This window comes from Lathyrus oleraceus, chromosome 1, assembly GCF_024323335.1.
Source record: "Lathyrus oleraceus cultivar Zhongwan6 chromosome 1, CAAS_Psat_ZW6_1.0, whole genome shotgun sequence".
Classification (NCBI taxonomy): Eukaryota; Viridiplantae; Streptophyta; class Magnoliopsida; order Fabales; family Fabaceae; genus Lathyrus; species Lathyrus oleraceus.
Window position 1 is genome coordinate 458,867,613 of NC_066579.1, and position 16,479 is coordinate 458,884,091.

The following is a 16,479-nucleotide window of genomic DNA, read 5'->3' on the forward strand; positions in this document are numbered from 1 at the left end:
ATGAATTTATATTTTATTTAATTATTTATCAAATCAGAAAGTAGGGTGTTACAACATATGCCAGGAGTTTGGTAGTATGGAACATGATATGTTTGGGCTTTCAAGTAGAATGAAGTGTTTGGAAGCTTTCCAAAGAGGAGATGAACATGAGAACATGAATCAAGATTAAAATTTGACCTTGTTGTTTACTTTCCTTTTGTTTTAGTTTAAACTTCCTTTTATTTTGTAATGTTTTTAAGACATGTTTGAGTTTTAATTTCTATGTTATACATGATTTTACTTTCATATCTCTGTGTATGTTTGGATGTGTGCGATTCTATGTTTCTATACTTTTCACCCATCTTTCGCTTCTTTTTTATAATGTCAAAAGGGGGAGAAAGATGTATGTATGCTTGTGTTTCCTTGTTTATACTCAATCAAGATATGGAGATGAAGAACCCAACAAATTCAAGGTTTCATGAACTAAAGGGGATATATTCATCTTAGGGGGAGATTTTTTCGGAAATCACAATCATCAAAGAACTTATTTGTCATCATAAAAAAAGGGAGATTGTGAAAACAAGCTTTTGTGAAGATGGTGTTTTGATGAAGACAAACCAATGGATAAAAGGAAAAGATAAGGATTGAAGTTTTCATGACAATGAATTGATCAAGTTCGGATGTTTCATGGAAATGGATCTTTGACTAAGGTAGAATATGCAATTCAATTGTTATAAACCTTAGGTGATCAAGAAATGATCCTTAACATTGATACATCTATTGTTTCAAGTTTCACTTTTTTAACGTAGAAAATTTTCAAGGTTTTTAACTCAACCGATTGACATCATTTTTGTAAAATGACAATTTTGAAAAACCAAGGCATCAATCGATCGACACCCCTGCTATAATGGATTGAACATTACAATTTTTGCCTATGTCGATCGATTGATAGCCCGTTATCAATCGATTGATTTTTTTAAAAAAAATTGAACGTCAGATGTGAAGCAATCGATTGACATCCTAGATCAATCGATTTACACTTGTAACATGTTTAAAAATTCTGAATCAACATCATACCTCTTTATTGCATATGATCACGATACCTTTCCAAAATATTCCAAATTCTCACGGTCATTTTTCTCAAACATTGCCACTAATTTCTAAAGGCATCTTGTGATTTATAAATAATAGAGGTTTTAACATTTCAAATCACCTATTTCTTCAAGTATTTTCATATAATTCATCTATGCTTTTTAAAAAACTCTTAGAAACATTATTGCATTAATTTCATTCATCAGAGAAATGTTTCTTGAGCACTTAGAGTTTGTAATTTTGAAGTTTATATTGAAAGAGAAGACTAAGTTTAAATTTTGTGGATTATAAAAAATCATATATACTTTACAAATTCATATGTAATCAATTATATGTACCAGTGTATTGTGTATCGTAACCTGTTTGTCAAGTTTGTGGAAACAAGAAAAGTTAGGAGAAAGTAGTGTTCTTCCTCCGTGTGTTGTAAAATCAGAAAATGACGTGCTTTCCTGATTGTATTAGAGAATTGAAGAAAGTCTTTGTGTGAGGTTGTATAATTTCTAACATAGTGAAATCTTTCACGGGGTGTGGAAGGACTAGACACACTCTTGTTTGGAATGGGGAACTAATATACATCCTTGTGTCATTTATTCTTTATTGCACTTTATTTTTCCCACTTTATCATTCATCTTTTCATCATAACTTTTTGAAAAAATTAAAGAACCATAACATCTGCAAAATCAGAATTTTTTTTAAAACCTAATTCACCCCCTCTTAGGTTGCACTCTATACTTACGGTGACCTGTATAAATACCAGTGCAATCTATCTATCCATAACTTTTTACTTTTTGTTATTTAATTTTCTTTTCTATCTAATTCTTTATCTTATATTCTTGAGCTAACATAAATCGTTTTAAGAAAATAATTTTTAAAATTAATATGGATTTCTAAAAATTACAATTCCCCTCTCTTGTGTTTATAGTCACTTGTTCAACACTTATAACAAAATTAGTTAAAAAAATATAGTTTAAGAAACACATACATAAAAATATATTGGTAAACTATCAATATTCAACATACATATTCATTACAATTTTTTTACCAAGGGTCAACATGGGATGAACAACTTCCTGTTTCTCCTTATCTTCCCAGAGGCCTTTCTAAATGACCCAATCACCATCAATAATCAACTTCAGTAAATTCAACCTCTTGGTGTTGAACTAAACCCATAAGTTCAAAAGCATGACCTGAGTCATAACATTCTAGAATGGTTACATTTCCATCTCTAGGATGTTGTCTTCGATTAGAACAATCTTCGAGATCAACAGTTGCCTGGTTTGTCTAACATACATCTTTGACTCATAAACACCATCTTGAAGCCTTTAGGTCATCTCCTTGTGACTCTTATTTCTTTTCTACCAAACATTTATTTGAAAATCCCTTTCATCTTCTATCTTGAGAACCTCCATAACCTTTATCTTCATGTCTTAAATGCTACTCAATGTCTCAAACAAGTTGTGTCTTTCATTCTCCATATATGTGACTCCTTGGTTTATGTAGATAACTTTATGGTCATACCTAACAATACATTTACTTTCTTATTTAGTTATGCGATTACTTGATTTTTGTTGATAACTCTATTCAAACTCAAAATGATACTCACATTTAGTATCATTCAAAATTGGGCCATAGAAGGAACTATGTCAAATATATGGATGTTTTATAATAGTGTCACTATGTTCCCTATAATGTTAGCATCACAACTACAAGCCACGTCTTCCATAAGGACTATTATATTTATTTTAGGGAAGAAAGGACCTCAATTTGATCAACAAGGAAAAACCTTAAGACATTGATTTCTAGGGATATTATCCCATACTCTACATATTTAAATCATTTTCTTCATCAAAGTGGGCACATAAGAAGAAATGTCAAGATTAGTTTCTTTCAAGATTTAACTCCTCATTTTTTTGCATTGTCATCATCAACAAAGTAACCCAATTCTATGGGGACACTATGATGTTAATATAAGATTCCATAATTATCATCAAAATATTTGAAGACGTTGTTTTGAAGGTGGATGATTTCATAAGCTTTTGCTAATTTCTTCCTATCCCCTTTTTGTTTTTGCAACTTCAGAAATCATTGTTGCAAGTTCAACATTCTACCTACAAAAAGAATAACTAAGTTCAAAACACACAAAATACTACAACATATAGTAATTTATTACAAGAAAATATACTATGAAGTTCTCCAACCTCCCATGCACACAACATATAACCGAGGCGTCAATGTCATTGAATTGTGGTTCCATCATAGCTCTACCCTTGAATCTACAATGATGTTTTGTGACTTGTCTGTATTGACATAAGGATTAAAGTTGTTGACAAATATCATCCACTTGGGAATATCTCATGTCTCATGAGCTAATAGTTGTTTTAGAGAAAAAGATTAGTTCTTTGATTTTCTTCACAAAATGGTCTTTTGACTAGAATAAGGGGAGCTGAGGAACATTCCCCAAATCATGATTTTGTCATTATCGTCTATGAGATTTCTGTTATTATTATCAATACTTCTATATTCAACTATATTTTTGACCATAACAAGAGTTGTAAGAGATATCGAGTAGAGTTTATCTTTAAACCCTAAAGAGACTCTATAAAACCCTAAAATATATTTCAAGGTTGCGTTATAAAAACCCTTGTATACCTATTGGAAGGGTCAATAACCTCAACAAATCAAAGATGTGAAGATATTAGGGGATAATAGGCAGAATGTTCAGATGCATGCTCGATAACCCGAATACTTCAAGGTTTGACCAAGAATTTTGATGCAACTAAGAAAGTGTAGCGGTAAATTCATGACCATCAAGCTATGGATAAGCTTAACGTTAATAAAACCAGAGTCTCCATCGCGCTTTTATTGTTTCCAAAGGAAAAAGGGAAAAGTACGAATAAAACCCAAAGATAAGAAGTTTTCAAATCAAAACTAATAAAATGCCAGATATTACAGGTAAGGGGTTGGTTACACAGAGGGAATGTGTTAGCACCCAAAGTGTCCTAGGTACTCCTAGGGAGCCATTTTTTGTATGCATATGTGTTTGGTATAAAATATGTTTGAGAAAAAAAGAGTGTGGGGATGAGAAAAGAATTCATTGATTATATTTTTGTGTTTGACAAGACCTTCGGTCTTGTGCCTACGTACCAACATAAAAATGAGGGATCAAAACCTCGTAGTTCGTGGTAAAAATTTCAAATAAGTTGGTGAATTGCTTTTAACAAAAATTCAAGTGAAATAGGCATAAAAAGCCAAAGATTTGAATGGGGTTGTGAGTTCTTTTTGTCTTTTGAATTTTGAGTCAATATGGTTAACTTCATTTGCAAATTTGAATTAAGAAAGAGTTTTGAAAATTCAATGGCATACGACCAAAGTTTCTAATCATTAAAACATGTCTAAGACAAGCAGAGAAAGTTTTTGAAAAGGGGGGGGAGATTTTGAAATTTAAGAAATGGGAGGAGATGAAGAGGCTATCCTAAGCACAAATTTAAAAGTTGAGAGTTGAAAAGATCTGACCAATGGGATACAATCCAACAAACAAGAATGTCATATAGAGACCCATTTTCCTTTGGACTTTTATCAAGCAATAATCAATAAGCAATGAACAATACCTAGAACTCATAAAGATCAAGGCATCAAATAAAGATAGCCACATCCAAGCAAGCAATTCCAATAGTTAGCAATCTTCATTATCTTCCCATGTATCAGATGAAACATTCCTTGATGAACTCAGAGCAAAGCATCAGACACCAGATCAAAATAACAATTAAGCATAAAGACAAAGTAGCAGATGAATTCAAATAAATCCCAATGCTTGTATAAGATGAAGGCACGATTCACAATATCCCAATCTCAAAATGTTGGTATTGGCCAAGTCCCTTTTGCACAGGGAATGTTACCTAATCCTAAGTCCAAAAGTTCAGATCAAGTTCAACAGTCCACCAGATTTTTTTAAAGGTTTTTTGTTGTTATTAGGTATTTTAAGGTCATAAGACCATAAACAAAACCAAAACACACAAATAATATATACAATCACAATATATGGCTAAAATGAGCAAAGTGAAAATGACATAAACATAAACAAGTTATATGAAGTGTAAATGACAATGAATGATAAATGACTGGAATTTAAATTGCATAAAGTATGACTTGAAAGTAAAGCAATATTAACAAGAGTTAGTCAAATGTTAGTCAAGAGTTAATGGTGATTTTTATAGATTAAGTCATTCTTTAGAGAATACTCAACCATTCATTCACAAGTATGAATCCTTAAACCAATACATCTTCCATGAGAAGGGCTCCAACTTGGATAATTCAACAAGTATGCCACTAGCTCTCATGAAAGGAAAAAAGGTCAAGTCTCCATACAATACCATGAAGAATGGGAGACTTATAATCTCACTTACTAGAATGCTATGCCTTAAGGGTCAAATTTAACTCTATGTTAAGCAATCGTAATTGGACTTATGCAGAAGTCACAACTATCTGAGGTCGGACAATAAAAATTTAGGTGTTAATGCATGTTAGAGATTTGGTATGAAGAGCTAAACTCCTAAAACATACCATACACTAAAAGAAAAAAAGATCAAGAGGGAGGGACCTATCTTAGTCACACTTGTACTGATTCATTTGACTCAAGATCATTGATGAACCAATTAGCCTTTAGACATTAGAGATTTTATTGGTCAAAAGAGGGAATGAGGAAGAATAAGGATGAAGATGAAGAGGGAGGATAAGATAGAAACACAAATTGATCATGGGAGGAATTTCATCAAACCAAAACCATTCATTCATTTTGGGAGATGAAATGCACATTTCATCAATCCTCTAAATCCAATGATTTTGATCCAACAAAAGTCAAATCAACTTTGACCAAGGCCCAAACAGAAAGTCAATCATCGCAAGACCATAAAAATGGCTCAACAATATTGTTAAATATTTAATCAATTAAAAAAATGAATTAAAAAGCATTTTAATTTGGCCAAAACCTAAAATCCCTTCAAAACACCAAATAAATGGCCAAGGGATTTATCCTAGGTCAAGCAAGGTCAAAGGACCTTAGACCAAAAATTTCAATATTTTATAAAAAGTCAGAAGTATTTTTAAACAATTAAAAATATGCACAAAAATATTAAATTCATGAAAAATATCAAAATTATTCCAAAAGATCATTTTAATTCAGAATATAGAAGAGAAAAATATTTAAATATTTTTGGTGAAAGTCTCATGTTTTTTGGATTAAAAATGAAATTAATATGAATTAAACAAAATAAAGGGATTAAATGAAAAATCAGAAAATAAAAAGAAATTCAAAAAAACAAGGTCCATCAGATCTCCCTCATTAAGTGAGGTGGCAAATCTGATGGCCAAGCGCGCGCTTCCATCCAACACCTCAGTCAACGCATGTATACGCGTGGTATGCAAAAGCAAGGGTCCTGATTATAATGTGGAACCAAGATCAGATGGTCTGGGCAAAGCCAGCACACCGCCGGAGCCCTAGCTCCGGTCATCTTCTCCGGTGGACCTCATCGGACTGGTCCACCATGAACCAAATGGAAAATGAAAAGTGATTACATGTTCTTGAAGGAAAAATGCCGAGGAGCCCGAATCTGACCTCCATTTCTTCCAATTCCAAGTATATTGAAAGATACATGGATTTGAAATTTGAGGTTTAGGATCCGAGTTGCTTCGATTTGATCTCAAAATAACTCAATCTTGTTGCCTACATTAGCAGGACTTCAGCCAACCAAAAATCAAAGAGAATGGTGAAGAATTGAGAGAGAATCGAAGAGAGAAGGTTTCTGAAAAATCACCTTCGAGTAGCTTGAATCTGGCTTGATCTTGCTTCCAATTGGCCTTGGCTCGACTCCAGAAGCTTGCAGGAAGTGAATTGGATCAAAGAAGGGCTTGGATTCTTGGAGTTTCAATCTCAAAATAGAAGGAGATTGGGAACTCGATTTCAAGTGAAATCTTCAAGTTTATCCTTTAATGGAGGTTAGGGAGGCAATGGTTCAAAGCTTGGGCAAGCAGGGATCCCCTTTCTTATCACAATGGCCTTGTATTTATAGTGTATCAAGTTGCTTTTCACACACTTTGAAATTTTTCCAATTTTAGCAACTTTGGTGCATGGATGAATGAGCAATTATTTGGGCCTAAGGTATGATGCAATCCAACTCCAATTTGTGCACATTGAGTACTGAAACCATAACATGTAAGCATGCAATAGGAAATGGTTATTTGAATTCAAATTTTACCAAAACAAACCTATGAAAGGAACCATGCGCAAGTCCCTCAATCTTGGTCCAAATGAGGTGATATTGGACTTTTTAGAAAGGTGAGATCAAGGGGAACAACTCTCATGTTGAACACTTTTACATTTGAAGTTTTGATCATGATGAATTTTTAGGTGTAAGTTTGGAAAATCAAACATAATTGAAATTTTTCTACCCAATCAAATGTTCACTTCTTCCACCTTGAATAACTTTTGCTATGGGCTTCAAATGGAAAGTGTTCCTTCATAAAAGTTGTAGATATTTCAAACCTATTCAAATTGGTTATAAATTTGACCTCATTTGGATTTGGCATGAAGGAGGTATGCATTTTAGAAGTTGAGGAAAATTGCTTGTTCAATGGTAATGACCCAAAATGACCTATAATGTTTCCTCTTAGCACATGCCCTTGCAAGTGGAATTTGAAGTTTATCAAAGAATCAAAGTTGGATAAGGAATCTTGAAATTGATCATGAAACTTAAATGAACTTCATATCATAAAAATTGAGCAAGTTATGATCCTTGGAAGTTGACCTCCTAACTAGGGCACATACAAAATGACCTATAACCTTTCACCATACAAAATGACTTTCCAAGAAAAACTAGATCTTGACTTCAACATGAAAGTTATTTGAAATGTAATAAGGAGTAACTTTTATCTTATAATCATTTTCATATGACAAAAATTGTAGGAGATAGGGTCTAGAGAACCCCAGTTTTGATCAGTTGACTTTCTCTTGTCAACCACCATGAACCAACTTGCAAACTTGAAGTTCTCTTGATCTTGTGAACTAATGGAGGATCATATATGCATAATATGATGTATAATGAAGTATCCCTTGATATATTTGATCAAATGTTGAAGAAACTTGTTAAGGACGTCACACAAGGTACCTAGATGAATTAGGGCTTCCAAGATAAACAAACTTCAAACTCTTGATGATTTCTTGATCAAAATGATAAATGAAGATCATGAGGACCCATATATGATTTATAGAGTCAATGTGAATCATCTCTTGATTGATCTCCTTGCATTGAGGGTCTCAAACCCTAGACATGAGCTTGATGAGACATTGATGGATGCACACACTACCTACAAAAGAAACAAAGCTATACATAGACATATTTTTTGGTGTTTTGATTAGTTCATAATAAAAAGAAAAGTATGATACAACCAAATATGCTTGGTGATCTCTCCCAATGCAAACCCAATGAATGAGGGGTAAGGAGGATGCCAAGGTGTGATCCAAAAGGCAATGCAAATGATGAGATAACATGAGGGATCTTAGGATCAAAATTAGGGCCTTACAGAAAGTTCCAAACCTATATGATTGACGACCACTTATTCGAAATGCAAAAAAGTCATTCAAAACTCCTTTTCTGTTAAATTCACCCCGTTTTGACGACCTTTCCTCCCCCACATCAACAAAAAGATTCTCAAGATCAAAGTTAATCGATATAATCCATAACAACTTCTCGCCTATCTAAAAAATTCCTGACAGTTTAGTGCAAAAGTCAAGTTTTGGAAACTTTTATTACCTATTTCATCATGAAACATGCAGGAAGAAAATAAATTTGACATTATCAAATCCACCATTCGAACCCATTCAAGTAAAAAAGCACACATTCTCACAAATAGCTAGAACCACTATGGTGGAGTAATGGCGTAAACACTTGCTTAAAGCGACATTAGTGACTATTTCTCAATTATAATTTTAAGAAATTACACTAAATCCTACAAATTTCTTTAAAAATTAAAATAACTATTTACTCTTTATTCACTTAAATTGATAAAGTAGAAAAAACTCATAATTTAAAGATTAATATAATAGATAGATGCTAATTCAGATACTTATATTTTTGTTTATGAAAAAAGCTATTATACTTTTATAGTTAAGATATCAAAAAAATAAAATAATAGTTATTATATATAAAATAGTTTAGTGACAATAAAATTTTATTCTTATAAATTTAATTAACTCAATTTGTTAAAAGCATAATCATTATTATTTAACATTTTATATTGACTTTTGAGTAATAAGAGTTTAACTAAATAACAAAATTTGAAAAAAAAACAATTGTGTAGTGAAGATCAAATTCCATTTGAAATAGTTATAAAATGATTTTAAATATAATTTTAGTTAATAATAATATATTTTCCATTTTCTTGAAAAATAATAAATTATAAAAGTAAATTTTTTAAAAAATACATTAAAAAGTAATGTTATTTGGTAAAAGTTTTGTTGACTAAATCGAAAGGAAAATAACCTCACTATAAGGAACATCTATAATAAAAAAATCCACACAAAACACCGGAAGAAATAGTTAACCATGTCTTTAGAAAATTGTCTTAAAATAAATAAAAAAATATGATAACTTAATTATATAAATAGATAAGGTAATAAACAAGTTGCATGACATTACATTCCTTATAGTTCGCCGCAACCTTTTCGACACCATTTTTGGTTTGGTGGTGGATAACATGTGGATACGTTACTTAAACTCTTTATAATAATAATAATAATAATAATAATAATAATAATAATAATAATAATAATAATAATAATAATAGTTATCATTATCATTATATATTCCTAAACTAAACTTCTCAACGTCAAGATTACATTAATTATATTTAATTTATGTATATGATGATAACTTGATGCTTGGTTTTCTTTCACTCATTCATAATCATTAAATTATTGTATTTGTTTGACTTTTAAAATAATTACTTACATTATCAACAAATTATCATAATTAAATTATTAAACTCATTTGATTCTAAATATAATCTACATTTAAAAATATTTAAAATAGTTATTCCCTAATTATAATTGAAATAGATAAGATATCAAAACTCGGATTCAAATCCGTAATATTTTATTTATTTATTTTTAAAAAAAATAATATTTTAATTATAAATTTTATATTGGCTATATAAGAATGAAATTCTAATAGTTTAAAGTTTGATTTGATTTTTTTTTTAAATTATAAGTTTGATTAAATATTATTCAAATTAAATATTTTTTAAATTTTGTTTTTTAGCAATTTTTTTGAAAGTAGTTTAATTAATAATAAATTCAAAATTTTTTGAAAGAATTTTTTATTTATTTATAATTTTGACAGATTAGTGCTTAGAATTTGATGCACTCAATTGTTTGTGTGTACTAAAATAAAATATTTTTTCAACATATTACAATTGTCTAAAAACATGATTTTACATATTTTTATTATAATAGTGAAATATTTTTAATTATTCAACAACTATTTAATAATATTAATTAACAAGTTGTGATTTATTTAAAACATTTTTATATCATAAAAAATAATAGAACTTGGTTTATACTTTTTCACTTAATTTCATGAACTAGATTGAATGAAATTTTGGAGTCCGGATACAAGAGTGAGAGTAAGAGAGAGAAAACAAGAGAGAGAGAGAGAGAGAGAGAGATGAGGGAGGTGTAAGAAACTGAGGATGTTAGCAATTTTCTGACCTAAAGTATATATCTTTCTATTTTGTTGCAAGATTGTATCTTTCATTTCAGCTTCATTCAATACAACTCTTCTACTTTAGATCTAAACATTCTCGGTAACTTTGTTTTCTAAATCCAACTTTTCATTTTACTCTGATATTATCTATGAATTTGTTTTTCCCTAATCTTGAAGACTTTGGTCAACTTGATTTCTGTTGAAATCACTGAGAAAAAGTTCAATTTTGTTTTCAAGCTTGTAAAAATCTCTCTTTTTTAGGTTTGTGGAATGGAAATGGTATAGGCATAGTAATGAGGCAAATTTAGTTTAGTTTAACTTTTTGTAAGATTTGGAATTTCTAGATTATTTTTGAGGTTTTGTTTTCTAACATTTGCTTATGTTTTGCAGATTAACTTGTAAGGTGGATTGTGATCTAGCTTGGGGTTTTTTATGAAGTGAGGTTAATTTACAAGTTTTTTAGAGGTAGTTTCTCTTCCTGTAACCCTTACATTATGGTCTTTCTATGTCTTAACAACGATTTTTGAATGACAATTACATGTGGTTTTTTTTTTTTTTTTGTTGTTGTTGTTTGTTTTATATATGCTATATTTGATGGTAAATGTATTAAATTTGACATATTTATTGTAGTATTTTGTTTGTCTTAGTAAGATTTTCAATTACCATATATAATCTTATAGAGTAACTAAATTAAGTTTTTTTCCCAGTAGAAGCTTTAGATGCCATTTAAGTCAGTAATCAGTCATTTCACATAAAATTGATCAGATTTAAGCTATTCTTTATGGTGGTGGGTGTTGACCAATTATCCAGCTAGCTCTGTAGCACGGTCACCTCTGAAAAAATGTGTGTCAGTGTTTGTTCAAAATTGATAGGACATTTGTGATTATGTTAAATTTATTCATTCAAATTATTGCCGGTGTCAATGTGTCGGTGTCGGTGTGTGTTTTCGGTGTATGTGCTTCGTAGCTAGCTAGTTTTAAAATGTTTAAATATCTCGTGCATTTGATTCATGACTATGTATACATAAAATGGATTGTATAATTGAAAATCAGAAGCTTTCTGATTTGGCTCGAAGTTTACTGATAGTGTTTTTCTTGGTTGGATAATAATGAATGAACAATAATCGCTAAATTCCATTAATGATAATGTGACTGCTGAGATGAACTTTACTTTGATGGCAGTCATATATATGCTCACAGTGGTTGGATATAGAATCCATCAGAAGTTTGCAGAAGAGATACTTGGGATAGTCCGGCAGAATGTCATTCCGTAGCATAGTTCGTGACGTTCGTGATAGTTTTGGGAGTTTATCTAGGCGTAGTTTTGATGTCAAACTTGCTGGTCATCATCATAGGGGAAAATCTCATGGTTCGGTACAGGATCTGCATGATCAGCCGCTTGTTATTCAAAATAGTTGCTGGGCGAGCTTACCCCCAGAATTACTATTTGATGTAATTCGACGGCTAGAGGAGAGTGAGAATACTTGGCCTTCACGAAAGCATGTAGTTGCTTGTGCTTCTGTTTGCCAGTCTTGGAGGAATATGTGCAAGGACATCGTTAAGAGCCCCGAGTTCTGCGGCAAACTTACATTCCCCGTGTCCCTGAAGCAGGTTAATCACATAATTTTTTTTCTTGCAGATTATCTTACTTTATCAACAGGTTACATTTATATTGCGATAACATAACAATGAAAATTGATATGGTAGCAATATGCTGAGTTTTTTGTTTGTTTCACTTTTCAGCCTGGGCCGCGTGATGGAATCATTCAATGCTTTATCAAAAGAGATAAATCTAACTTAACATACCACCTATTCCTTTGTCTGAGCCCCGGTAAACACTTCTCTTAAGTAACCCCTTGGGTTCTTATGGTTTTATGTTCATGTGCTTCTGCTGTGATCATGTCGATTTGTTATGATGCAATGTTTCAAATTCCAACAGTTTGGTTTTTTTAAGCTACTCGTTATGTGAATATCAATGCATTTGTTGATTGTGGCTGCACGTCTGTAAACACTTGCATTCATATTTGATTTGGGATCTACATGGGGCAGTGTTATCAAATAGCGGTGCCATGGCCGCTATAGTGGATATACATGGCGGGTTTTGGGGTCGCAGCTATGGCGGATATACATGGTGGTTTTGGGGGTCGCAGCTGTGGCAGATATACATGGCGGTTTTTGGGCTCGCTGCAATGGTAAATACCGGCTGATATTGCAGTTTTTTCCGCCATAATCCGCTATAATGGTGCCGCAAAGTGGCTGATATTGCGGGATATACATGGCGGTTTTTGGGCTCGCCGCTATGGTGGATATACATGGCGGTTTTTGGGCTCGCCGCTATGGTGGATATACATGGCGGTTTTTAGGCTCGCCGCTATGGTGGATATACATGGCGGTTTTTGGGCTCGCCGCAATGGTAAATACCGGCCGATACAGCAGGTTTTTCCGCCATATTCTGCTATAATGGCGCTGCAAGGCGGCTGATATGGCGGGTTTTTGGCTCTCTGCCATGGACTGCCATCCGCCACCGACAACACTGACATGGGGACTGGATAATACTTGTAATTGTGTAATTTATGCCGAAGCTGTTACTAGTATTAGATGGTTAAAATTTTATCAATTATGTTTACAACATTCCTTCTGAAATTTTAATGCTATGTGGGTTTCCTATAATGTAATCAACTAAGATACAATTTTCATCTGTCCTACAAGTAAATAAGTTTCATTATTTTATATTTTACAAATCATTTCCATATTCCATTAATTGCTGCCGTGGAAACACTTGAATCAGTCCATTACTTGTATATGTTGAACTCTTTAAAATTTTGTTCCTGTTTCTAACTTTGTCTTTTGCAGCTTTGTTAGTTGAAAATGGAAAATTCCTCCTCTCTGCTAAGAGGACAAGAAGAACAACCTACACTGAGTATGTTATTTCCATGGATGCTGACAACATCTCTAGATCAAGTAATACTTACATTGGAAAGCTGAGGTAAATGTACTACCTGTTAGTATATCATTTTTTTTCTCGGTTTCTTGTGTCATTGACTACGTTAAATCTTGGTTTCGTGTCTACAAAAATATATATGATCTTTGCTAAGTTGCAATGAATTTCAGTTGAAGGATTAAGTAAGATTTTCAAACTTTTTATTTCATTGCACATACGTGATAGTCTAGGATTCTTATTCCATCATTGACTTTCCACTTATGTGATGCAGATATTCTTGTTTGCTATTCATATCTTCAAGACCATTCACCGAGTTTTTTCTGTTTTATTTTATGTATCTGTCTTCTTACTTACAATATTTTATATTATTATTTTGATACACCAGATCAAACTTTCTCGGAACAAAATTTATTATATATGATACACAGCCTCCCCACACTTCTGCCCATATATGTCCTCCGGGGATTGGGAAGACGAGCCGGAGATTTTCTAAAAAGGTATCGCCTAAGGTCCCATCTGGGAGTTACAACATAGCTCAGGTAACATATGAACTGAATGTTCTCGGGACTCGTGGCCCAAGGAAGATGCACTGCATTATGCATTCAATACCAAATTCAGCCCTTGATGCGGGCGGTTCTGTTCCCGGACAGCCAGAGCTTATTCCCCGTTCCCTGGAGGACTCATTCCGTAGCATCTCATTTTCGAAGTCCCTAGATCATTCCATCGAGTTCAGCAGTTCAAGATTTTCTGAGATCGGGGGATCATGCAACGAGGATGATGATGGCAAGACAAGACCGTTGGTTCTGAAAAACAAGCCTCCAAGATGGCACGAACAATTGCAGTGCTGGTGCCTTAATTTCCGCGGACGAGTAACTGTCGCGTCTGTTAAAAACTTTCAGCTGATTGCCTCCACCCAACCACCTGCTGGCGCACCGACGCCATCTCAACCAGCTCCACCAGAACATGATAAGATTATTCTGCAATTCGGCAAAGTTGGGAAAGATATGTTCACCATGGATTATCGATATCCTTTATCTGCATTCCAAGCTTTTGCAATATGCTTGAGCAGCTTTGACACCAAGCTGGCTTGTGAATAAGTTAATCGTGAAGTCCTTAAAGCGAACTAATCAAACTTTTGTGATGGTAAATTCTCTTTATTTTTATCTCTCTCTGTCCTATTCTTATCACCAGTGTTATGGGATTAGGCCATTGTTATTGCTCAGACTCTGTATGATGACTAAATTGTAACTGATGTAATAGGGTTTAAAGCATTTTTAACTTAAAATGTTGCTGTGTTTCTTTCTCAGTAGTTTCATGCTTACCAATGCAATGTTATTATCCTTGTACCAACAAACTATCATAGGTTATGTCAAAAAGTAAATCAATCTATCATATGTTAAATATGTTTTTTTCCTCTATTATTTTCATTTAGAAACTACATTATGTTTTTCAAAAATGATCAAAGGTAACATAATGTATAACGTTCAACTAGAATTGATAATACAAATGAATAATCAAACAATTATTGGTTATCAATGAAAGAGAAATCTAAATTTCTGTTTTCATTATTTTTTTAACCTATTATGATAGTTTTAGTAGAGAGATTTTTTTTTAGATCATCATAAAGCTTTTTGTTGCAATAATGAACTATTGGAACGGGAAAGTGTTTATGAGCAATTAGAACATATTGTAAGATCAATATTTGTGTTGTAAAAATCATAAAGTAGAAAAGAACATATAATTTTGTAATACCATGACTTATTCTACATTATCAATTACCTATTTTGGCCATAACACATTCTACGGAGGTCTTTAAGGAATGAAACTTAAAACATTAGAAAATAGAAAAATTATTACAAATTAGAATTTGGAATTATTTTGTTGGTTAGGTATACATTGAGATTTATTGATTTCAAGTTGAGAAATGAAACTTGAATTTTGGTTTGACCCTACTGTAGTCAGTAATAGATTACATTTCCTACATATTCGACACTAGAGTGTTGAATTTTATTAAGTAGAGTAGGAGTAATTTGAGTTACAATTCAGATTAAATTTCTTGTCTTGCTCATGTACATGTTCACGTCCTTTAGTTAAATCGAACTAATTTATGTTGAAACAAGTTTGGTTATATATGTATTATCCTTGAGTTTTGATTTTAACAAAGTATAAAGAATAATTTTGTACTCTAATAATTTATTGAGTATGCAGAATCTGAACAAGTCAGAAGCTAGATAAATCAGACTCTAAACAAATCAAATCCTGAATAGAGCAGACTCTGAACAAATCAGACGTTGATCAAAATTAAACAAAACATATTCTGGACTCTAGACAAAGAGAGACTTTGGACTTTGGATAAGAGACTATGGACTATGGATAAGAGAGACTCTGAATAAGAAAGACTCTGGACTCTGATATAAAGACTCTAGACTCTGAACATCATCGGATTCTAAACCAAAGATAGAATATGAAGAAGTTCTAAACTTAAAGTTAAATTCTGGATATACCAGTCAACGCTTCTGAAGTAAACAACCCAGACGTACTATAATATATTCAAGCCTCATATTCACTAGACTCTGAAGTCTATTCTCAAGACTTTAAACTCTAATCAAGCTTCAAATCTATCATATACGAAGCCAATGATTTAGAGAAAATGAAGGAATGAATATTCTAAGAATATAGTACAAGTTAAGCTGCTAAATCAAAAGAAATGTAC

General features: G+C 32.3%; 1 protein-coding gene across 1 annotated transcript; it reads left to right on the forward strand.

Annotated features, from left to right (window-relative positions):
- The first annotated feature begins 10,704 nt into the window (after positions 1-10,704).
- LOC127085195 (tubby-like F-box protein 8) lies at positions 10,705-15,169 on the forward strand. The gene is made up of 6 exons (XM_051025751.1): positions 10,705-10,926; positions 11,217-11,291; positions 12,008-12,436; positions 12,569-12,656; positions 13,679-13,811; positions 14,152-15,169. Exons 3-6 carry the CDS (start codon positions 12,086-12,088, stop codon positions 14,861-14,863), a joined length of 1,284 nt encoding a protein of 427 aa, XP_050881708.1. The 5' UTR covers positions 10,705-10,926; positions 11,217-11,291; positions 12,008-12,085; the 3' UTR covers positions 14,864-15,169.
- The last annotated feature ends 1,310 nt before the right edge of the window (positions 15,170-16,479 follow it).

What these genes read in the sequence shown, in the direction of transcription:
- LOC127085195 (XM_051025751.1), top strand. Translation starts at nt 12,086, where the DNA reads ATGTCATTCCGTAGCATAGTTCGTGACGTTCGTGATAGTTTTGGGAGT. An exon ending in ATTCCTTTGTCTGAGCCCCG is followed by an intron (nt 12,657 to 13,678) that starts GTAAACACTTCT and finishes TGTCTTTTGCAG; the next exon opens with CTTTGTTAGTTGAAAATGGA. An exon ending in ACTTACATTGGAAAGCTGAG is followed by an intron (nt 13,812 to 14,151) that starts GTAAATGTACTA and finishes TTGATACACCAG; the next exon opens with ATCAAACTTTCTCGGAACAA.